Genomic DNA, 25601 nt, shown 5'->3' with positions numbered 1-25601 from the left:
AAAAGGAGGTTACAAAGCAGGAAAATTTTGGTTTTGACAAAAAGTCGTATTTGCGTAAAGAGCCCTGGCGGGATAGGCACTAAAATATTGCCTGGGTTTGTTTCTAAGTGGTGGTACTTCAGATAATTTCCATTCTTTTCTCTGCAGCTTTTCTATATATCGTAGATGTTCTACAATAAATATACACTGTTTTTATAAGTAGAAGACGCATTAAGTACAAAGGAGGATCGGGCTCCGTCCACTAGCACGGCGTGACTTTACGCCTCCATACACGTGGCTGAAACCTACCAGACTGTGCACCTGGGTCTCAGACACTTTCCTCGAACCCGTTCACAGACAGGAGGCAGTATCTCCCCTTGCCCGGTGTGGCAGTGACTGTCCGGTGTTTAGGTGATGCCAGTGCCATCTTTATCTTCCAAGTTTTTAAATACATAATTTCAAAATAACATCTGTATCCCTTAGACATCATGAAAAATTCAGACCTCTGTCTCTGGAGGTGCAGGCATTGTGTTCTTAAATATGGAGGCCATGCTTCCCTGGTAATTTCTTACACATCTGCCATCTCCTGGTTTTCTAAATTTAAGTTTAATTCTAAATTCAAAGTTTAAGAAGTCAGATCCGTTCTGGCAGGCAGATCCCTGAGCTATGGGACAGAGGCAGCTGGAGGACGATGAGCGCCAGTGGAATTCCCAAGAGAATGCAAAGCTGGAACTACAGTGCGGAAGCTTCTGACGGCAGAAAGGGCCATGTGCTGGGTCTGATGGGGGGTCGTCAGACAGACCTTGAGGCCCCAGGCCCGAGTCAGACCTGGGAAGTCATTGGTCTCTGTCCTTGGTGCCTAAGGAACCTCTGTCCTTCCCCAGCCCCGGTGTTCATGGCTCCAGCCAGCAGAGTGGGGCTAGTAACACAGCGTTAATGTGAGGACTGGATGAGACGGTGTGTGTAATTCGCTCAGTACATAGACTCCCTCGCAGCACTCCATCACCTCCCACCTTGGCTAGGCTAACCTTCTCTCTCTCATCCTTTGGAGCAAAACACGCTTGCACATGCTCCAGGACCCAGGGTGCCTGGCATCAAAATTCAGAGGTGCAGACCCTACGGGTCCTTGAAGGGACTCCCTCTCTTGGGGAGGACTCCCTGCTCTGGCAGGGCATAGGACGGGTAGAAGAAGGTAAGAGCTGCTGTCCTCCAGGAACCTGGATTATAATATTAGTAGAGGGTAGAGACACAGTAGGTGCTCAATAAATGTTTGTTCCTTTCCATTTCCGCAGTTAGATCCTCCCCTCCCCTCAGGTGTGTTTTACTTCTTTTACAGCAGGTTATACTTTATATCTTCTACAATGGGTGCTTGATAATGTCCTTGGAAATGAACATGGCAATAGACATAAAGTGACTTATTTACATGCATATGAGCACTGGAGAACAGGGATGAGCAAGATAAAGGTATATTAGGTCAGGGGAAAGAAAGAAAAATGGGGGGAAACAAGGCATCTTGGCATTAAGGTCATTTATAATAATACCAGAAGGTGAGATTTAATGCCCTACATGCAAATTTTAGCACATTTTATGTAACCTACTATTCACCTAGAATTCGAGGAGCCCTAGGAAGGACAGACATGGCCTGAGCAAAATGTGTTCTATCAATGAAGCCCAACACCAGAATAGACAGAGCTCCCCTTTTCTCTCTCAGCTAGAAAACTGCCGGCAGAATTTAGAGACGACCCACTACGGCCAGTGGTTTTAGAGAGACACAGCTAGACAAGCAGGTGAATCACAGGCTGTCTGACTTAACGGGGAATCTAGTGCAATTCTGTAAACATCTGCTGGGAGCTTACCTGTGCCTTGAGGCCAGAGATACAAGAGTGGCCAAATCATGGACCCTGCCTTCAAATGACTCAGTCTAGTGTTTTTGTTTTGTTTAAAATTCTCATTCTTCCTACTTCCCACATCTGCAAGTAATCAGGGATTGCAAATGCCTTCCCAGCTTAGCACGATTGCTCCTGCTCCATGGAAAAGTGGGGAAAGGTGCAGGAAAATAGTGACTATAAGATATAGTAATGTATAATAATGCACCTCATTAATGCCACACACACACACACACACACACACACACACACACACTCACTCAGTAACTACAGCACAAATGATGAGAAATAAACCAGGGTATCACGGAACATTGAAGCATTTTGCTCAAGATGCCAGCTAGCCATCCATGGGAGACCATTCACACTCACACACCAGTTTCCTTAGTTTGGCCAACAGCCCGGGGTGGTACGACATAACATGTCGTGCAGGGCGCCTTTTACTATCTGAGACAGTGCGGCAACTCACGGCACCTTTCTGAACCTCTGTGTCATTTTTCACAAACAAGAGGTGGAAGCAGGCTCCTTGCTGAGCAGAGAGCCCAATGCGAGGCTCGATCCCAGGACCCCTGGATCATGACCTGAGCCAAAGGCAGAGGCTTTAACCCACTGAGCCACCCAGGCGCCCCACAAACAAGAGGTAACACCTCTCTTATGGGCTGGCTATCAAGACTGGCCAGCTCACGACGGCTGACTTCGAAGGAGAACACTGAGCTACGAACAGAGTCACTGCTTCACGAAAGTATGGAATGAGATGTGTCTGAAGCACGTACAACAACATCAGGAACAACAGCGTTAGCCTTCTTTGGGTCTCCATTGTTGTTGCTCTTGTTTCCGTGGTTACAATGCAACCTGTTCTTCTTTGAGTGAGGGTTCAAATCCAGGCCCTCCCAGCAGAGCCCAAGCCCCTTCTGTGCCACTGGTCGTCTAGCCCACACGTTCTCCACAGCACATCTGTCTCCCCACCGAGATGGGGAGGTCAGACTGCGCTCTCACCTTTACCCAATCTCTCTGACTTTCGAGGACACACATTCCTTGACTGTACCTGACTCTCAGGCTGCCGCTGAGAAGGGCTCCAGAGAAGCGTGAAGAACCATCATATCAGCTCTGTGCCTACTTTCACTATCATCATTTCGATACAAATGGCTGTGGTAAGGAGCATCTTCATAAAGACAGAAGTAACCATTAAATAACCATGGCAGAGTCACGGAAATGTGTTTTAAATTAAAATTTAAAAGCAACGCGTGAGAGAGAAAAACTACCAACAGCAGACCCCACGGAAAGCCATCCACCTTCTAAATAAAAGCGGAGACACCCAAACAGACAGCTCTGATTTATCAAGTCTAACGGCCTCTGGTATTTGCATGAGAATTTCTAGAAGTGTCTTTCTCCATTACTTAGCTGACCCTTAAAACTACGGGAAGCTCCCAGAGCATGTTAATATTTGTGATTTAGAATGCACATATGTCACAGGCCCCTTTGCAAGGACAAAGAAAGTACAGTGGAGAAATGCCCTGACCTTGTTTTACTTTTTCCTTTTCCATAGCACGGACGACTCTCTAACAGAGTATAGGATTTATGTGTGTCTATTGTTTTCTCTCTGTCTTCCCACATTAGAAGGTAAACTCTACAAGGCAGGGACCTGCCTTCCATTCACCCGAGTATGCACATCCCTGAGACTACTCCCGGGCACACAGTAGGTACTCAATGAATATTGGTTGAATGAAGAAATGGATGAAAATTTCAGAGTAGTCCTGGTGAAGTGACCCAAGATCCCTGAATCCTAATCACCTCCTCTGGGAAGTGAGGATAATACTCTATAACTAACAGATGCGAGAATTCAATGAGAAAAGTCTATGGGAAGCACTTTGCACAGTGTCTGGCAATTCTTCTTCAACAAAGGGTAGAAATAAGTAATACAATTCCTCAGAGCTGAATATTTAGCTTCAAAGTTTATCAAAAACAAACCAAAACCCACTTCTGCATCCATCCCAAAAGTCAGCCGTGAATGGGCAGGGAACAGAGGGCCAAGAGAGGAAGAACCTGAGATCTTCAGCTTGGGCTCAGCTGCTCTCCCACTGCGCTCATCAGAGCACAGAATGAGAAAGTGAGGAGACTCCTTAATGTTCATCCAGGACGGAGCCAGTGAAGTCCGGCTCACGAACTAGATACATATTTTGACAAAAAAAGTTTTATGGGAACTCAGCCAAATGCCTTTGTTTGCATGTTGTGTGAGGTGGCCCTCATGGTCCAATGGCAAAATGAAATCGTTGTCAGAGCCCATGCTGGCCCACCATGTTTGCTTTCTGGACCTATAATAAAAAAATCTGGGGAATGACCATCAGTTGAGGAAATGGAGTCCCAGGGAGCGAGCAGATGAACCATGCCCAAGGTCACCCGGCTTATTTAGGCTCTGCGGCTTTGAGACCATTGGCTCACGAACCCCTTCAGAAGTCCAAAGTGTAGCTGATAAATGTTCCGTGACAGGGCCGGTCTGCGTGATGACATCCCTAAATACAGGTTGACTTCCCTGCTGGAGAGCAAAGACTGGCCACTTGACCCTTGAAGGGGAGAGATGCCACCACCGGGAACCAGAAAGAACATGGGCCTGGCCACTGTGCCATGGTGGGCGGCAGTTCCCAGCTGGGTAACTGGTTGGATATTTGGCCTTGGGCAAGTCCCCTCACCTCTCGGGGTCTCAGTTTTCTCATCTGTTTAATGGGAGTAATAATACTTCCTTGGTTGAGTCCTTAGGGGATTGAAAGAAATGAGACCTAGCATGTCAAAGCAGCTAGCAAAGAAAACATTACCTCTTTACCTCCTGAAAGACCAAAATTGATAAAAATGATTCATTAAGGGAAAGATATTACATTTCTGATTTACCAGATCTGGTTGAAAACATTTACGGTTTCACTTTCCAGAGTAATAGGACATCCTTCCCGCCACCCTCCCCCACAATCATGAATTACACCCTGTCAAAATGATCTTCCCAAGGCAGCTTCCTCATAGTACCAATTTCTAAAAATATGTTGGTTTTGAGCTATATAAATTGATTCTTTATTGTGATAAATTAAAATCCAGTATCATCCAACAAGACACTAAACATACAGAGACCCAATTTTTCCCCCTTAGATGTTCAGCCTCTTTGATATTAAAATGGATCTGGGGCTGCTGTCAGGCGCCAGGGAGCCTGGGAGGCAAGGAGAGAGAGTGGAGACAGCAGAGAAGGAACAGACTGTAGGAGAGAAAGGCAAAATAAGGAGGCCCAGGGATGGAAGAAGAAGCTGCCCATTTCCTGTTTTGTGAGCATCAGAGAGTGACTTGGGGGAGCCCTGAGGGGTGTTCAATCCTGGGCCCCTCACTTGTGATTTGCAGGGGGTGGAGGAGGGGGAGAGGAGTCAGCCATCACTTCTTTTTAGGTTCTAGGTTTCTTCATTTGCAAATGAGTAGGTTAGTCACTGCACAAGGCACCTTCCACCCAGGACATCCCAGAGCTGGGTTAACTCTGAACCACGTACATCGTTCTTTCCCGGAACAATGCCTGCATGGCAAAATGAGCATTTTTGGCTCTAAGATCTGGCCCAGATGATCAGCATTTCATTATAAATTGACTTATTCAGTATTTCCTTGTACCTTTCTTCCTTCTCTTTTGTTCTACTGCTCCCTGATTGCCTTCCCTCCTTCCTTCAGTGTCCAACTAGCATTTCTGCCACATGCCAGGGCCTATGAGAGACCCTGCAGATACAGCAACGGGTGAGTCAAGGCACCTCGTGGAGAGTGTCGGTCTGCTATGATGAAGGAGAGCAGAGGATGCTGCAGGAACATTACAAAAGGATTTCTTCATTCTGCTAAGAGGACATAAGAAGGTCTGTACCAAAGAGGGACAATATAGGTAATGATATAAAATCATTTGCCATCTAGAGCTTTGTACATACCAGGCACTATTCTAAGTCTTAAGGGATTAAATCCTCATTTAATCTTGCCCCATCCCTAAGACATAGGTACTTTTATTATTCCCATCTTAAAGATGAGTAAAGGAGGCACAAGGTCTTTAAGAAAAATTATTGTACAATTATGCAACTGATCAAGAGTAAATACATGATAGTCTGGATCTTGAGTCCATGTTCCTTCCACTCCATCCACTCTCTGGTGCCTGTATCAGACTGGCGAGGAATGTGGGCTGTGGATTCTGAAAGACTCGACATGAATCCTGTAGGCAGGAAGAAATGCGTAAAGCACTTGGTCGAAGGAAGCACTTTGCCCGAGAAAGGTCTTAATAAATTTAACTGTTGGTATTACTGTGGACATTACAAGACCGTGAAAAATGAAGTATTTACTGTGTAAAACAGGGCAAAGGACATTCAGGGTGGAGGGGCTGCCTTGAGAAAAATCATAAAAGCTGGGCAGTGTGTAGTTTGTACAGCAAATGACAAGATGTCGTAGCTCCAGCCTTCTGCTCATCCATTGATGATACCCAGACGTCTGCCACATACAGTTGGGCAGGGTATACACTGCACAGCTTTCATGGGAATGAGACACACAATAGTCATCAAAAATGTATCACAAGAATTCTCCAACAAAAGGCAATGACTCTTAAAGAAAAGGACCTGCTCCTGATTTGCACAAAGGCATCTTAAGAACTAATATAAGGGTGGCCTTATAGTCATTGTAACTACTTCTCTGTACATTGAATAGTATCTGAGCTATAATGGGCATGGTTCAACCAAAACCTTCCGTCTGACATTCTGGGCTTTATGATCTGGCCCCTGCCTATCTTCTCTGTTTTCTCTCACATCGATAGCTATTACCTATCCTCAGATTCAGAATAATAGACATCTCACTTTTTCTCATGCCTGCCCTCCTTCATGACTTTCCCACTATACAGGCTTAGTAAACACTTCCAATAATTCCCTTTGCCTGGACACTGGTCTTCCAATACCCCCAACTTCACATCTTATCCATTTTTCAAGGTTTAGCTCTTTCTTCCTAAATCATTCCATATTTTTTCAGATAGAAGAAATAATTTTTTAAACTCTTATAATTTTCACCTTTCTCTTACTATATTAATTATTCTTGCCTTGAGTTTTTAGTTATTTATATATGTCTTACCTCCAATACCAGAAGTTCAACAAAGGAATGGTTTCAGGCTGATTCATCCCTATCCACCAACTAGAATGCCCATTTCACTTAAAAAGCACTTGTAGAATGAATGAATGAGTGAATGAATGAATGAATGAATGAACTAATAAAAATTGTGGCCTGATCTAAACAGGTATTCTTAATCTTTTCTAATCAAACACCTTCTTTTTATAGCAAATATTTTGTAAGTCTTCCCTTATTGCCTACAAATGATCATATAATCTACCCACAAACATAAAGTTCAAGCACATCAAAATGTCCTAATTATAACATAAAGAAATAACAGGTGATTTCGAACAAAAAAATAATGTGAATGTCTACATATAAACGCTTAGTTACAACTACAACAGAAGAACATAAGGACACTGTTACACGTTTCCATTTTCTTATAATGAATAAATTTGGGTTTAAGAAGTATTCAGTTCAATACCGCGAATGCTCTTTCCTGCATCATCTGATATTTTTAAGGAAGGGTCAAATGAGTCAAGTTACACCGAACATGACAGGTACCATGAAACTGGCAAACCAGCACCACATCGGTAACTCAAATCTGAAGAGTATCACATGGTATGGATTTCCAAAATGGTGAACAGCTCTTAATAGGCATCTGACAAAACCAAGTACTTCCCTCTTATAGTTCAGTTGCATTTCTTGAAAATTCAGTATTATGGATATACTTTGCTTGTATGCAGAGTTAGGTTTTAGATTCAGTTCATTATAAAGAGGTTTGTTAATCTACATGAATGTCTAGTGAGACATGTGAAAGTTGTATAGCACAGGAAACACTCTATACTCCATAGCATGTCTAGCATCCTTGGTCCCGAATAAATGAACAGGTGCATTAGGACCCTTTCCCCCAAAAGCTGTAACCACATATTGCCGATATAAAGTTCCAAAACACCCAGTACAAGGAAAGAACCAATGAAGTAGAGAATCAAGCTCAGGCGCTATAAAATGTGAACTTGAATTCCATTCTTACACATGTTACACATAATAGCTTTGGGCAAGCCACTCATGCCCCCTGTACCTTTAGTAGACTCATTTGTAAAAGACAACAGTAAAACTCTCCAGAACTGCTGGTGGCCAATGAGACAGGACACACAAGAACACAGTGGAAACCACACTGTCCTGCTTACAGGCTAGTTCATAAGTAGTCTTGGGAGAACTGTGTGTCATGTTTCAGTGGTTCCCAGCCTGATGGGGATGCCCCAGAGACTCCCAGGTCCCAGCACTCTGCTCTACGGCCCCTTTATCTTCTTCCCTGTCTCCCCTCCCTAGGCCCACTTTCCTTCCTCTCCCTGAACTGCTCTCCTCAAGCCCCACTCAAAATATCCAGTTCAAACTGAAGGAAGCACAGTCCTGTCTTTCATGGGATACAAGAAAAGGGACATCTGGTTTTCACTGAAGAGTACATTATTAAATTAGCCCTGAAATTTACGAGCAACCATTGCATTTAAAACATCATTAGTCCTCTATGATGAGAGATAACGTTCAATCCTGGGCCGCTCTGCACCTCCTCCCTGCTATGCCCTAGTAATTCTGTGTACATTTGCTGATTCTTAATCACTAAGTCAATTTATTTTTTGTGCAGTGTTACTGAGCACCTACTATGTGGAAGTCATTGTGCTAACTAGATAGAAAACAGTGACAAACAAAAAGATACGGCCTTGCTCATCTGCATGTTTACAGAAGTGCTCAAGAAATACTTTCTGCAGAGAAGAATGAACACACAGATCTTTCTCTTTAAAACCTCTGTGCATTTGGAAATAGTGTTTTTTCTTCCCTGACTTGCTTATCTGTTTCTCTCTAGCTCACTCCTCCACTGCCATGTCAGTGTGCCCTTTTCTGTGGAAAATTCCTGAATATACTAGGCAAAGCTTGGTCTTAATCCCTGAGTCCTGACAACTCCATTCACACCTGGATCTTTGCAACTGTCAGTTCGCTTTGTGAGTCTGGTGATACCAGACTGTGAACAGCTCAGGGGCAAGGACCACGGCTCATTCCTCTTTGAGTCCCCAGGGAAACGGGGCATCATGTGGCACAGAAGGGGCATCCGATCTGCTCTTGCCCAACCACATACCGGTTACACGGCCAACATTCCATCCACAAGACAGTTCCAGTGCTAACTCCACTCCTTGTACCTTCCCTCAGGAAAGGTCATCAGCATGAAAATGAGTAATGGTGACAATAAAACAGAGAATACTGAGTCTGCTCTAGTATATATAAAAGCACATCATTTATAAAATTTGGCATTCCTAAGGTCTGAATGTTTATGTCTCCCCCCCCCTCCAAATTCACATGTTGAAATTCTAGCCCTCAAGGGGATGGTATTAGGAGGTGGGGCCTTGGGGAGGTAATTAGGTCACAAGAGTGGAGCCCTTTTTGAATGGGATTAGTGTCGGGATAATAGAGGCTCTAGAAAGCATCCTGACCCCTTCCACCCTGTGAGGACAAGCAGCAGGAAGGCACCTACTATAAGGAAGTGGGCTCTCCCTCTCCCTCCCCAGACAAACGAATTTGCTGGGCCCATGATATCTGACCCCCCAGCTCCAGAACTGTTCGAAAGAAATGTTTGTTATTTATAAGCTGAATCCTCTATGGTATTTTTATTAGAGCATCCAAACAGACTATAAAGCAGGTAAGTTATATGAGTGCTATCTGACTAGCAGCAAGGCTTCTGGACCAGACTGCCTGGGGTTGACTCTCAGCTCTGGCTACTTAATTTACTGTGGGACTTAATTTGGATTTCAGTTTTCTCAGCTGTGAAATGATGGTAACAATAGCACCTACTTCCCAGAATTGTAACGTACTTCAGAGGGTACATACAGCAGTACCAAATCAGGGCTGGCGAAACCAAATGCACAAGCAGTATTTACATGTGATTATGGCAACGAGATATCACATCATCTTGAAAAGATGCAGACTCCCGCCCTCTGTCTTGAGAAACAGACTTATTTTTAGGGCCCTGCAATATTTATGATTTTTTTAAAGGCAAAAAACTATAGCAATTCTATGCAATAAAACTGTACATCAAGAGAGAAGTCAATGAGTTTCCCCGGAAAGACAGAAGATTTGAAATTGAAGGTTTGTTCTGAGTCTACAGCCAAGTTAGAGGGAGATGCTCCCAAAATCTCAGTTTCTTTATCTGCACAAGGAAGATGACTTCACTCCTGTCTGATTTGAGGACCTAATGACATTGATATGAAATTACATCCACTCCTGATTTGCTACAGCTCCTACTATTACCAGTAACAATGAGTTTATATATGACATTTTCTGCATTCTCACTGATCCCTCTGACACATTATCAATATCCAGCTATCTGAAAATATGAACAGCTTTTCAGTATTGATTTATCCCCTGCAATATGCTAATAATAAAACAGAATTTACTCATGTAAGGATTGGGATCAAGAACCCTTTGAAATTCCAGACAAGGTGTAAATTGCTGCAAAGGGTCTCTTTAATTGGGATCAAAACATTTTTGACAGCTTTTGGATTTTAAAATTCTAGCTATTGTCACGTTCTGCAAATGTTTCTTTTTTTGGTTTGAAAAAAAAAAAAAAACCACAGTCAAGCTTGAGAATACTTGAGATATGATAAACAACTAAAATTTGTCATTCCAAATGACAAAAACCCAGCTTTCCATTTCCTTGATATGTTGGACAAAATACTTCACTTAAACTCTTATCCTGCACAATTCAGCTGGTCCCCTGCTGGGCGACAACAAAGGTTTAGTAAACTGTTGCTGCTCATAAACTCCAATGGAGGCTGAAAAACCCCCATCTGTTTGAAGATAAATCACATCAACAGGGATGACTTTAAGGAAGAAACAGATTTTTAAGTCAGGATACAACTTCGATGTGACTTTGTTCAATACTTCATCCTCTACTTGACTTCCTTCCAGAATTTTTCCATCATGTGGTTGCTGCTTGGACACTCCTAAGTGATGGGGAACTCACTAGCACAGAAGGTGGTCCATCTAACTGGTAGAAAATTCCTCCTCCTCATAAACCCATACTGCTTCAAAGAAACTTGTATCACCCGATCTTGGTACTATCTGTTGGGTCACACAGAACAAGTCAGCTCCTTCTGCTACCACACAACTCTTGGGAGAGATGAACGCTATTAATAGGGGGTGTCCTGCCCTCTGCTGTCTCTGCTTCAGGCTTTTACATATTCAACCCCTCTACTAGCTTTCTCTAGATTTGTGTCGAGACATATTAACAAGCTCAGGTTGCAGAAGCCAGATGCTACCAGGGCCTAATGTGAATCAAACAGAACTAGAGTGAAGTAAGCCAAACAGAAAACCTCTAACTCTGCCTTCTCCCGGATTCTCCACCAGGGATCAGACTCTCCCCCCTCCCCAAAGTCAAATGCTTTGAGCTAAAATAATGATTTTACTGTTGTTCTCTTTTCTGTCCACCTGAAGAATCAAAAATAGCATGAGAGAGTTTGGTGGTATCTTTCTTTGGGGCCAGGCTGAGGATTTAGATCTCAGTTAATACAAACTACCTCCCCTCATGAGTTATAATTCGGTGATGGGGATTTTAATGATCCCCTGGGCACAGCTTATCTGACGGTGGGTTACATAATGGAACAGCAGTGCCCAAAAACATGGCCCCTGGACAAGATAAAGGATCTGATATGCCACCTCACTCCTACTCCTTCGGTTATATCAGCTGTCATGGTGGCAGGTAGACCAGAGAGACGATGACATAGTATTTGGGCATATAAATCTCTTGGTTAGGCTCAATCCACATTACTGGTCTCCCTCCAGTTAAGATGTTAAGGGAACCAATGACATCCTACCAGTTTCTACAAGCCCACACCTCTCTGCCTCCTGTGTGCAGCTCAGGAGGCTACACCTGTGCTGAGAAGTCTGGGTTCAACATAGTTTCTAGTCCTCCAGTGGTCTTGGCCTCCCCTCATCAGGACACTCTTTGATTTGCCTTTCTCAAGTTTGAGGTTCAAGACCGAACACAGGTCTCCAAATCGTAGTCTCCCCAAGAGAAGGACAAACTTGGGCCTCCCCTCATCAGGACACTCTTTGATTTGTCCTTTCTCAAGTTTGAGGTTCAAGACCGAACACAGGTCTCCAAATCGTAGTCTCCCCAAGAGAAGGACAAACTTCCCCAGTTTCAGAAACGGTCCTTTTATTAAAGCAGGGAGGCTTTCATTAGGCTCTTATTTCTTGTGGTGTTCAAGCTCCTTTATTCCCGGTGCTCGTGCCCTTATTCTAAACTCCCTTCTCCCAAAGCATCCCCAGGTAGGCCCACCTCTCTCGACAATAGAGAGCTCAACTGCCCTGACAATGATTTGGGCCAACGGGAGGCCAAATCCCAGTTCTGCCTCCTACTTACTTGATAACCTTGGCAAGGTCACTTATCCTGAGAGATAACAGGCATCAAGGTTGAATGAGAAGACCCACGAGTCAGACTAACCTGGATTTTAATCCTGTCTCCAACCACCACTTACTTTCAATAAATTATGACTACGTTTCTCTCCTCGGTATCTCCAGCTATAAACTGGAAAGGGTACCGCCATCTACCTCCCAGGGCTGACGTGAGGGTTAACAGAGTTGGTATTTACAAAGGGTTCACAATAATGCCTGGAACATATTATGTGCTTGATGAATTAATTGTTATTATTATTTTTCCCATAAGACTACTGTGAGGGCAAAACTGAATCATGTATGTAACATGACTGATATGCACGTTAGTACACAGTAGGTACCCCATGAAGGGGTGTTATCACCATGAGCTTTTTTATAATGGTAAACTTCACATAACTAAAAATTTACCATTCTAAGTATTTCTTGGCATTGAGTTCAGGGGTATAAAGTGCATGGACAGTGTTGTACAGTGATCCTCCCCCAATCCATCACAAGCGCCATTTTCTTCTTCCCAAATGGTAACTCTATACTCACTAAACACTCACTCTTTGTCACATGCACCCCCCCCCAACCCCTGCCACAGGCCCTCACCACCACCATTCCACTTTTGTCTCTCTGAATTTCATTTCTCTAGATATGTCACAGAAGTGGAATCCTACAGAATTTGCCTTTTTATAACTGGCTTATTTCACTTGCATGTCTTCAAGTTTCCTTCATGTAGTAGCATGGGTCAGAACGTTCTTCCTTTTTCTGTGGACTGATATACCATTGGGGGCAGGCACCACATTTTCTGTATCCACTCATCCGCTGATGGTTTCTACCTTTTGGTCACTGTGAATAATGCTGCTATGAATCTGGGCAGACAAATATCTATCCTATTACTAATTATTCCAAACTAACTTCTCTTCAAAACCCATTTTTACCGTTAAATTATCATCTTCCTACCCATGTGGGATCCCAATAGGAGTCAGAATAAAGGGGAGAAAATATAATGCAAAATGACTAAGGGTGAGTAACTTTGCCGGTTGAGTCTGGCACCTACAACATTTGAAAATTAACTTGGGAAGTGCAAGGGAGGTGATATATGTAAAGTATTTTATAAGCTGTAAAACATGGAAGGAGTAAAAGGGAAAAACCACGTCCATCCGACTCCTGCTCTCTGGACCAAACAGAGCGTAGAACATTTTTCTGTTTTTCCCTTATTGTCAGTGAACAGGACACCACCAATGTCAGGGCAGCCCTGGGGATGAGTGTGCGAGCTAATTGCTGCTGGGGGGTTGATAAAAACACAAACCACTTCCTTGGCAGGTTCAACAAACACATCAGCCCTGACATTTCCTGGTCATGCGGTGACAGATTTTCCCAAGATTGAAAACTCCATTCTTTGCGATTACAGCAATTGCAAGGTGGCACAGGCTAAACTCAGGAGACTCTGGAGGCTTTGACCAAGTCAAAAGACATTCATGCGTCTCCCTCTAGGATGCATGTCATTAAAGTTGCCAACACACAAAGAAATTTAACTTCAGCTGTCACATTACCCACTGTGCTTCAAAGCTCATCAGTCTCCCGTTAGGTTCCCGGCCTGTGTGACACTTTTATCACAATCACACCGTTAGAAATACTGTGGCCAAGTCAGGGAAGAGCCTCCCTTTGATGGACGATCACAGTTGATCAAGTTTGTCAGTCACTTTATGTGTTTTTATGCTTGTTTGATATTCCTGCCCAGAGAGGAGAGGCTTTTAAGGGCACATCTGTCAATGGATTCAATTTCATAATGCCATGTGATTCTTTTACTTACCCCCGTCTTCTCGTCAAAGATTTTGATACCTCCAAAGGAGATGGTTAAAAAGATTTTCTGTTTGTGTTCTCCTTTGGAACGCGCGCCAGCAACAACGCCCTGTTGAAAGAAGGACATGGTTTTTACTTGAGAGTGTACATTTGAAGATTCCCCCCAGTCCCGGTGGCAGTTAGATACCACCCACCAATACCACCAATCACGCACACTGCTCTCTCTCACACTCACTCCTTCCATGCTTCCCTCCCCGGTGTGCTGGTCTCTTCTTGATATTTTAGGGTAACGGGTACCCTAACATTATCTCTAACACTGTATCAACAGACACCTGAACACTGATTCACATGACTACCTAAGATTTACAGAACGTCTCCTTTATGCCTAGATATCGGCTCAGAATCCAAGACCCTAAGATACATACAATATGATCCTCTTATTAATAATATGTTGCTGGGCTTCATACTGTATATGGTTTCAACCTATTAAATAAAGAGGAGTCACAGAATATATTCCTAAATGTGATTTTATCTTTACTTCTGGAGACAGTTTTCACTGTAATCGATTTTAGAGAGTAGAAAGAAAATAAAAACCATGGCCAGACTGCATGTCTCCTTTTGTCTGGAAAAAATACGATCACCAGAGTTACATGCTTACGGTTTGCAGTTTTTTACCCATACAAGTTTTCTGTTTTCCTTTATCCTTTTCGGTAGGAAGGTACCTAGCAAACACATCCCACTGATCAATGCCCCTGTCTCCCCACTTTTCCAAACTTTTTATAAACAAAAGCTACGTATCCAAGTCAGTTAGAAGGCAAACATCACAAATGGCAGGGGTGTCGCTCCGCTCGCTGCTCTATCCCAGGTGCCCAGGACAGTCCCTGGAGGGAAGAGGCACTCTTGTCATTCTTGCAGGATGAATGTGCTATCCAGAGATCTCCCACAGTTGACATGATGTAAGTTAAGGGCGAAGACACTTGCTTTTTAAACTATCTTTTGTGGTGGCCAGTGACAGGGAAGCACGGACTTCCTATGAGGGTGTCACGCAGAGGGTGAGGACAAGAGATCGGCATTAAGTGTTTTGGGGCTTCTGACCCCGTCATCGCTACCAGACAGCCCTGAGTGCAAGATCAAGTCCAATCACTAGCAGTTATAGTTCCGGGCTTCTAGGAGTAGAAAAGTTGAAAACCAGCATGACGTCATGTTTCCGGGAGATAAAAGTCATCTGTGCTCGCGTCAGAAGAGCATGCTCCACGACTCCAGTGTCAGAGAAGCAGCGGTATTCACAACAGGGGTGACCAGAAGGCACAGGGACAGGGCACCCCTTTGAGGCTATTTGGTTATCCTCATGTGGGTACCAGAAATGCTCTGTGCAATCCGGACGCCTGGTTTATGCTCCTGGCTTGCCATGATCTTCAGCAAATGACTTAATTCTCACTGCCACTTCCTCAAGTGTAAACACTATCTTTGCTTGGGGAGAGAATTAAATGAAAATTTATACCAAGTACCCAGTACGGTGCCTGCAGCACTACAGGGATGTCACAAAAGTTAACTTCTTCTAGTAAATGAATGACTGTCCCTAAAACTCTGTGCTTTGGTGCCCTTCTGGGGACCTACTAGCAGGAAATCCACTCCCTCCTGAGTCACCCATTCATTCTTGAGTGCCAATTACACCCTTGCAGACACACAGAATGTCAAAGCTAGAGAAAGTCTTCCACATTTCCTGCTGACAAGTGAGGAAAGTGATGTCTGTGAGGTAGGGGTCGGCCGTGCTGAGGCGGCATAGGGGGCTGGCAGAGAGCTAAGCCTACAACTCAGCTCTCCAGACTTCCGCTGCAGGGGGCACCTAATCCTTCCCGTGGTGGCTTCTTTCCAGCAAGCCAAAAACCTCTCTGGGGAACCCTTCCCAGCGTTGCTCTTTCAGTCCCTTAGGACTGCCGCTCAGTGACCAGAGAACCCTCCGGCACTGCCTGTCCTCTCAATAGTTGAAGAGAGTGACTCACCCTCCAAAGCTAAGTCCTCTGTCTCTGTCACTGTCCTGCTTAACCGGAGGTTTCTAGAGTCCTCAATGTGCAACTTGCTTTCCCGTGAATTCACTGAGGGGAGATTCTAAGGAACATGGGGAGAATGGCCAAAGTAGGTTTTTGCAGCCCTGGGGCGTAATTCTTATTTTTTTTTTTTAAGATTTTATTTATTTATTTGACAGAGAGAGACAGCCAGAGAGGGAACACAAGAGGGGGAGTGGGAGAGGGAGAAGCAGGCTTCCCAGTGAGCAGGGAGCCCCAGGTAGGGCCCGATCCCAGCACCCTGGGATCATGACCTGAGCCAAAGGCAGATGCTTAACAACTGAGCCACCCAGGCGCCCCTAATTCTTATTTCTAAAGCCATCTTTTTGGGGACACGGTCTCCGAACCCCGCCCCCTTTGCACCTCCTTGGTTCCCTTTTCCTCACGGGTCCTTACTGCCATCTGACATACTTATTGGTTCATCTGGTGACCGTCTGCCTTTGCCCAGTGGAACAAAAGCTCATTTGTGCCTGGAACTCTGTTTTAACCATCCTATGTGCCCAGTATTGAGACTGGAGCGCAGCCTCAAGCAGGCACTTGAAAGGGGAAGTGACTCTCCCTGCCTCAGGGAGTGGGCCCGCCGGACTCTGAACCCTGGGAATCTTCACCTTGAATGCTGGGTTCTCGGCTGGATTTGGAATCAAACACCTGATGAGGCTACCTATCTGTGGCTGGACCTCCAACTTCAGATCTCCAGACGTAACACAGAAAGAGAACGAGAAGTAGCTCCGTCGTAAATGGAAGAACTGGAGGGACTGTGTCAAAGGAGCGGGGAGTCCTTCCTTCTTATTTAACTCCTCTTAGGAGAGAACATCACAGTCCTTGGTGGGGAGAGGGCGGCACCTCCAATCAAGGAGAGCGGCTCCAACGTCTCTGTCCCGGAAACAGTCCTCACAGTCCTCTGCTCCCTGAATCACTGCCGCCTCTAACAGCAGAATGCAGCTGTACACAAAAGGGGACGGACAGGATGGAAAGAGCCCACACATGCGTTCCAAGAACATTTCTGCTTGGGGCTGCAGGGGGTGGCTTTCCATGACAAATGAAAGAGGGAAGGACTATCCGTGCAGGGCTGTCTTTGGGGAAATAAAACTCTAATTTTATCAAGCATGTTTCTCCTGTGAGACAGGACCCCGAGTCAAGCTCTGAAAAATTGCACTAAGGCCATGCAAGTTTCCAGCAGACGGCATGCCTCATGGTCTCATCTCCCCACAAGATTATTCACTGCCGGGATGCAGAACCAGCAGAGGTCCAGGAGACAGCTCGGACTGTAGGGGGGAGGTAGGGGTGGTCAGAAGATGTGACAGTAGGTGCCTTTCGGGTCTCTGTGCCTCATGTTAGCCACCTAAGTCACTGCTGGAAATCTGGAAAATACAGTCAAGCATTTACTTGGGGACCTACTCTTACGTGCTACAAGTTCTCTCCCCTGTCATATAATGTAGCCCGTGCCCTAATCCTAGAGAGTAAAAAATCATCTCCTTTAGTTTACATATAAGGAAACATAAGGCCAGGGGCTGAAGTGACCTCCTGAAACCTCAAGGAACTAATAAGACAGAGAGAAAAGTCAAACGGCGATCTTTCAAATTCCTATGTTGGGCTTCCTTCTATTATAACCTTGCTTAAGAGCTTTTTTTGAGGAAAACATAGATTAAAGAAAAAAAAAAAGAAACAAATGACTACACAATATACTATAGATATGTCAAAAATGTTCTGCAAACAGCCAGGTGGAACCATCGACTCCCAGACTCCACAGTGAAGGGGAAGTTTAAACGAAAATAATCACATTTCCTACCTCATAAGGGTGTTCAGATATTGAAAACAGTTACACGCATACAGCACTTAGCACAGTGTGTCACATGTCGGGAGAGCTGGGTGAGTAACAGTTATCATTATTACGGGTACTAACATTCATACTATGAAGCAGTGCCGTGTGCCAGACGCTTGTGCAAAGGTGGACACAAACATCCCCATGAAGGAAGTGACACACAAAGGGTCAGATGCGTCAGGCAGGATTAACAGGCTGCCCTGTCCAGCTACGGGTCCCCTGAGGATGAGATAAGGGGAAGCACAGGAGAGGGCTCTGAGAAACCCTACCCCGCACAGTGCATGCACATAGTGGGATGGCTGTGATCTCAGTGGATCCTGAAAAGCAGGTAGGAAAACACAACAGAATTCGGGCATAGATGGCTGAAAACCTACAGTGCTATTCCAGAACATTCTATGATTAAAAAACAACAACAACAAAAAACTGGTCTCTAATTCCAACCATCCCAATTATTAGCTATAGAAGACTTGGAAAAAAACTAACCACAAATTTCACTTTTCCCAGTTAAAAGAAAAAAAAAAAAAGAATTTAAATATTCTCCTCTCCTCTGCTTTGTGCCCAGAGCCTGGCCCCTGTAGACTTCATTCCCTGCTGGGCTTCCTGACCTCTGGATTCCATTTGGGTTCCACCAGTGCAAGATGGGCGGGAGATCAGAGGGTGGTTGGGGAGAGAGCTCAGTGTATTCTAAACACATCCTCTCCTTCCTTGTCCTACAGCTCTGGCAGTGCCTATATTTTTGCTTGGTGAGGGAGTGGGCTTCCTCCTCACTCCTGCTCTCTGTAGGTATCAGTAAATATATTTTCTCCCAGGGTGGTGGCTGCTTTCTACTGTTGCAGGTTCCTGAGAGCGTCACCATCCCTAGATCCCTTACTTAACCTTACCTACCCTTTCTTTTTTTTTTTTTTTTTTTTTTTTTTTTTTAATTTGACAGACAGAGATCACAAGTAGGCAGAAAGGCAGGCAGAAAGAGAGAGAGGAAGGGAAGCAGGCTCCCTGCCGAGCAGAGAACCCGATGCGGGGCTCGATCCCAGGACCCAGGGATCATGACCTGAGCCAAAGGCAGAGGCTTTAACCCACTGAGCCACCCAGGCACCCCTTACCTACCCTTTTTAAGTGGCTCTTTCATTAAAGCGTCCTCATCTCACCTAGCCAGGGTAGGCTCTGCTTCTTAGAGGACCCCGGCTGACATATTTACAGCTCTGAAATTAGCCCTCCAGGCACCGTCTCTGGGAGAGCTCATCCCCTCCTGGAGTTTCAAACACCACCGTTTTGCCCAAGGACTCTGAAAGCTGACTACTTTGTAAGTCAATGATGTGTGGGTACTAGGTAGTAACTTACCAGTAAAGGCTTAAAATCTCATTGGGCAACCAAGATAAATTAAACGGAGATACAAAAAAGAATATAATTAAGCATTAAACTATGTCTTATCAGACACTGGACATCTGGAGACCAAGGTTTGAAATTCTGGGCTTAACACAGGTTAAATGAAGGTTCTGGGACAAATCCTTTAACTTCTATGAACCTCAGCTGTCTTATTTATAAAACAGAGGATAATATCTATCTCACAAGAGCAAAAGAGATGATAGATGGGAAGATGCTTATGCTGACTCTAAATTAAAACACAATGATAATGGTGTTTTGCTGGAGGACAGGCAACAGCCCACTCATACTTGGAATATGATTTCCCCTCTTAAATCTTTACAATCCAGAAGAAAACTCTCTAAAACAGGAAAAGGTACCAGCCTCAAAGAGTCTAGCAAAGGAAAGCGGATTTTCTTTTTATTTCTCATATGGCCTAAAGTGAACAAGTGCACCCTTTCGCAAGGTTTAACAGGCATTTTGTACCTCTCTGCCTCTTTCTTTCCTGGGCAGGTGGCCAAATGGAGAATCGATCATTTATGTTTCTGTTTCCTAAAGAAAAACCACTGGGAGCTGAAATGTCAACATTCTTCTCAGCGATTTGCAAATAATGAAACACAATTGTCTGGGAACCAAGAACCCCTCCACGAGCTCCGTGCATCTGACAGGAGTGTGTCATGGCAGGACAAATTCTCAGGGCTTTGGGGACCTCACAGTTCTGAGGGGTGACAGATGGGGCACCTCACGGCAGGTAACACACGCACACGCTCCAAGTCAGTAATCATTGCCAGGCCTGGGCCAGCTAGCTTGAGTCACCGTGAAGGCAGACGGAGAAGCTTCAGCGAGCACAGGCTGACTCCTGCTCCAAGCCCCTTAGACCTCAGCGCTTCCACGAAGGGAGCTGGCCGACGGGGTGCTCTGCGACACGTGCCTGGTGAGTGGCTCTCTACCAGGAGGCCGGGAGAAGAAGCATCAGTTCCTCAGTAGACCTACTTGTGGCTCTGGGTGAGAACCAGGCTGTTGGGAGATTTTTCTTGATGTCCGTTAATAAATATTTGTCAGGAGCCAATCTCTATTTGCCTGGCCTCATACTCAGTAAGACCTTCAGCAAAAATGAAGATCCTGGCCTTCATCCCTATCCCTGAGTGGGGTCTCCTTGTGCGAGAAGGCATGGCTCTATCTGATAGGAGTCTGGAGGGAGGCTGAGGACTCCGGGCTCAGTGTGTTTTGGGTTCTCTCTGCAACGTGCCCACTGCTAGAGATGCTGCCCTCTGGTCTGACCTCATGCATGAATCACAGGTCCTGCTCGGGGGCCAAACGGGGGCTGGCGGGAACAGGAAGGGATGCAGTTATCCAACTGCTCTACAGACCAAGGGCGGCAGTCCGTCTCTTTCAAGGATGCCCACTGCGGCATGCACCCTGGTCACGTCCTTCATTCCAGCATGTATCAGTCATAAGGCTGGACTTTAGAATTCCTCCTCTCAGACTTTGTTATCTACTTATCAATCAGACTGGAGCTTAGCAGAAGAGAGCTCATTAGTAGAGTGCTCTAAAATCGCATAACATTGCTTAATTAGAAAGAAGAAAGAAAGAAAGAAAGAAAAGAAGAAAGGGAAGGAAGGAAGGAAGAAAACACTAACCTTTTGCAAGGTGATAATCTGTGAAATCATGATATGGGTATCTTTAAAACCTTTTTCTAATATACCTTATAATAGATACATAACTATTAAAACAAAGCTTGGTTATGTAAGAGCTAAAAAAATAATGGGTATACTATTTGGAAGATTAATATTTTTGGGTGCCTGGGTGGCTCAGTCAGTTAAGTGGTTGACTCCTGGTTTCCACTCAGGTCACGATCTCACAGTCATGGGACAGAGCCCCGAGTTGGGCTTTGCACTCAGCACAGAATCTGCTTCGGATTCTCTCTCCCAGTCCCCCCAGACCATGCTCACTCTCTCTCTCTCTCTCTGTCTCAAATAAATAAATAAAATCTTTTAAAAATTAAAAAAAATTAAGATTTTTTAAAAATGATGATTCCTACAGCCATACTACAAGGACACTCAGCATCTGATATCCATGTTAAACTGCTGAGACAATTTGTATAGCATAAATAAAAATAATAGCTCTGATTTATTAAGCAAATAGGAAAGAAAAGGTAACATAGAGAGTGTTTTACAAATACTGTCCCGGTTTGTAGCTAGAAGCACTTGGCCAGCCTTGCATATATATACATATATTTTTTTTCTTTTGTTCCTCTTTTCTTACACGTAAAAAAATAAATACACCAACCAAGTTGTGTCCTGAGGGACTCTTTGAAGATATGAAAAAAAATTCTCATACCATAATAGTAGGTGAGAAAAAAAAAGGATATAAGACTATATAAATAGTAATTCCAATTATATTACATGTGTTTATAATTTGTATCATATACATAAAAATACAAAGACAGTTCATAAGTTATACATAAAATTGTTGAAACTGATCTTCTTTGTGTGTCATGGGTGATTTTCATTTTTCTCCTTATATTTTTCTGTATTTTCAAAATATTTCACAAAGAACATTTTGTGAATTCTATAATCGGGAAGATATTTATATTATATGTGCTAAATGCATAAGGTATTTTGTAGACTTCCTGCTCACTCATTTGTTTTTTTCAATACTTTAAATCACTTTTTAAAAGAAAGAAATGTAGACTATATGAAGACCAGAATGTGGGAACAACGGGGTGCCTGGATGGCTCAATGGGTTAAGCCTCTGCCTTCAGCTCAAGCCATGATCTCAGGGTCCTGGGATCGAGCCCTGCGCATCAGGCTCTCTGCTCAGAGGGAAGCCTGCTTCCCCCTCTCTCTCTGCCTACTTGTGATCTCTCTCTGTCAAATAAATAAATAAAATCTTAAAAAAAAAAAAAAAGAATTTGGGAACAAACGATGCTCTTTTTCATATGTTTTAAAAGGCCATTTAATAACATAATTTTATTGTTTATATTAATTTTTTTCCAACTTCTTTCTTCAATTTCTCAATAAAAAGGCCTTCTTTATAGCATTTACTATCAGAAACCTCTCTGTGATATCTCCAAATCCCACAATCTCATTACATATTACTTTAAAAAATATTTTTCTTTTACATAGTGTTTGGAAACATTAAAAGGAATGATAAGAATGAATAAAATTAGTTTTTATCTTAACACAGCATCTTTTACCATATTTCTCATATGGTAAAATATTTGAAATGTACTCAAAAATAACAGAGGGGCGAAGATTCATAAAATCTGAGGGACTATAAAATTTGACAGTTTTACTTTTCTTTTTGTAGGTATTGCACAACGAAGATAACATTGACTAAAAGGTGATATGCTCAGAAGTCACAAAACCGGACCCCAGCAAAATATCTCCACATAGTAGGTGCTCAATAAACATTTTCTTAACGACTGAAATCTCTTCCCAATGAATACATGCAGCGATTCATCAGTGAACCATGTAATTTACTAATAAGTGAATAAGTAAAAAGTTTTACCATAATGATCATAATCACTCCCTTCCCCCATAATGAAAGTAAAATGTTTGCACAGCACCTTGAGTTTCATCATGGAATCTTGACATAACTTGTCTCCCCGAGCCGCAGAAACCTCATCAATCCCGATCAGCTTGGCCTTGTACCGGACCCCTTCACCTTTAAATCTCTTTATCAAAGTGGCTTCACTGCGATCCTGACCTAAAAACAGAGAAAAGCAGGATTCAGGCATGTAGGTATGCAGGTCCCATTGTCTTTAAATATCCCCAGGGCTGAGCTTCCTTCTCTGGTTTCTAAGAAAGTCAAACCACTGGGTGGAGTAGGAAAGAAGGCTGATTCTATCCTTTTAAATTTCAATTTCAATTTCAATGTAAAAATTTAAAACAAAATTTAAATTAAAAAATTCTGATTCTATCCTTTTAAATCCAGAGGAAAATTAGTTTTCTCAGATCCTCTGTTTTCTCAGGCAAGAAAAACAAAAAACAAAACAAACAAACAAGCAAAAAACCAAAAACGAGTTAAAAATAACCAACCCCAACGGGGCATTAAGATAATTAAATCAGACAACATGTGTAAAGCGCCCAAAACAGAGCTTGATACACACCAGGTACTCAACAAATAATCACCACCTACTAAGAGTTCAGGTCTGACATTCTTGTTAGAGCAGAATTAGCACCGAGCCTCTTTGGCATTTCCAGCATTTCATATGACTTTGGCCAGGGTCCAAGACCTTCTTACACCCAGTTCCAGGGGCTGTTTTATAGTGAGACTCCAGAGTAATTGCTTTGTATCAAGTAATGACCCAGGGACAATTATCAAAAAATGGTTTTACAATATCTCTTCTGCTAACTCGTGTGTGTGTAGAAAGAGGCTACTTGGTATGGTCAGCCCATATCCTGCAACAGCCTTTCTCGGTAATTATTAACATAATATTTTGCTAGGATGTGTCAACCAGACATTCAAATACATCCGCATAAAATAAGGACAGTAAAGTTTCTGTGAGCTGAGTGTTTCTTGGGAGATGTTTTGTAAACTTGATCCCCACTCTTCGTAAAACCTTAACCACATCCATTTTCTAGACAAAGAGTACAAACGTCACAGAATTCAAGGAGCTTGTCCCAAGTTCACCCAGTCAGAAAAAAAGAAGAATGCACAGGAATTTAAAATTTCTAATATCATCAAACTTTCATAAACTTTGCAACCATGGTTCTTAAAACCTGGGGTACTCTTGTCTTCTGATGCTCATGTCCCAGAACATCATGAACTTGAACTTCCAACACCTCCTCCATCAAGCCTGCCATCATGGGGCAGAACAAGCTGAGTGCACGAGAGAGAACTCAGCCTACTTCCCTTTACCTATGTGATGTGCAAACTAAGGCCTTTCTATAATGTGGCTGAGATTTACTGGAGCTGAAAACAGAGGAAAACCAGCAACAATAGTTAACACTCCATAATGCTTTCTAACTGAAAAAACATTAACCTGCAGTTCATTTATTTATCCGGTCGTCCCTCATTGAGGGTCCCCTCCGTGCCAGATGCTATAACTCACTGCAACAGACGTAGGAGACAAAGTCTGTGCCCCTACAAGCTTGAGATTTTGGCGATGGGAAATTAAAATGCGCAACGCGCTTCGCTAGTTGTGTAAGAAGGCGGCAGCTTTGGTGGACATCCTCATTTCAAGTCATGGCTTTCTCACTTGAAAACCAACTAAACCGTCTGCTGAGCCTCAGTTTCCTCATCTGTCAAATTTGGAGACAATATCTACGTTCAGATTTCTGGTGAATAGTAACTTACAGGAGAGAGTATGTGCAAAGCATGGATTCACGTAAGCTAAGTTCTCAGAAAATGGCGGCTGTCGCCACTATTACCAGCCCAGTAAAGAAGCACATAGAAGATACGATGCTGAGGGAGGGAGGGCACAAAGGAGAAATGTCTGCAGAGTCCAACTCCTCATTTCCAGCTGGTGCTTTATCCCACTGTACCCTTGCTGACTCCTGGTATAGTCAAGCCATTGAATCATATTCCACAAAGCAGATATAACACAGGGATGATTAGTCAGAACCTATAATCAATGTAAAAATTCAGCCTCAGGGTTCTGTGAGGGTGGATGTCAGAGACTAAAGCTAAGAACAAAGAAGACACTTGCCATGATACATCCTGTGCAGACATCTAGCTCAACACCACAGCTGTGGTCCTACAGGTCACCGCTCTCTGCATGATCGTGCAAAGTTGGGTGGGGATGGCCTAGGGCTGGCTCTGGCTCTTGGGAAGGATATGGGTCCCAAATACCATCTCTGCCTCTTAAACTCACGAAAGTATTTCAGTCACTAATCAAATCCCTTTCACTGTGTGGGGCTTCTCCAAGCTCTACGTACAGGAAGCATTTATTAGGGTCTGTTCAAAGCACATTGTCTATACCAACTTGTTTAGCCCCAGAAATAACCCTAGATGTAGGTGTGGTCATTCAGGGTTTTATAAATGACGGTCTAAACTGAACATCTGAGAGGCCAAGTAACTTGTCAAAAACTGCTCAGTGTGACCTGAACCCAGATCTATCTGAGCCAAAGCCCAGACTTCTGGTTTGCAGGTGTCCTATGTTTTAAGCTTGTGCTCTTAACCACGAGGATGAATTGCTTCTCATTCTCTCTGACTTCCTCATCT

At 43.7% G+C, this 25601-nt stretch overlaps 1 protein-coding gene across 4 annotated transcripts in view; it reads right to left on the bottom strand.

Annotated features, from left to right (window-relative positions):
* The window catches only part of DAB1 (DAB adaptor protein 1), a gene marked incomplete at both ends in the record, with an annotated part of 261118 nt that overhangs the window by 106833 nt on the left and 128684 nt on the right, over positions 1-25601 (bottom strand). For all 4 annotated transcript variants that reach the window (XM_080802318.1, XM_080802320.1, XM_080802319.1 and 1 more), the window contains 2 exons: positions 14194-14292; positions 23002-23141. In XM_080802318.1, the coding sequence (XP_080658444.1) occupies positions 14194-14292; positions 23002-23141 (239 nt within the window). The remainder of the gene's footprint in view (positions 1-14193; positions 14293-23001; positions 23142-25601) is intronic.

This window comes from Martes martes (assembly GCF_963455335.1).
Source record: "Martes martes genome assembly, chromosome: 4".
NCBI lineage: Eukaryota > Metazoa > Chordata > Mammalia > Carnivora > Mustelidae > Martes > Martes martes.
Note: the sequence above shows the minus strand (reverse complement) of the source record. Positions and strands in the feature narration are given on the sequence as shown.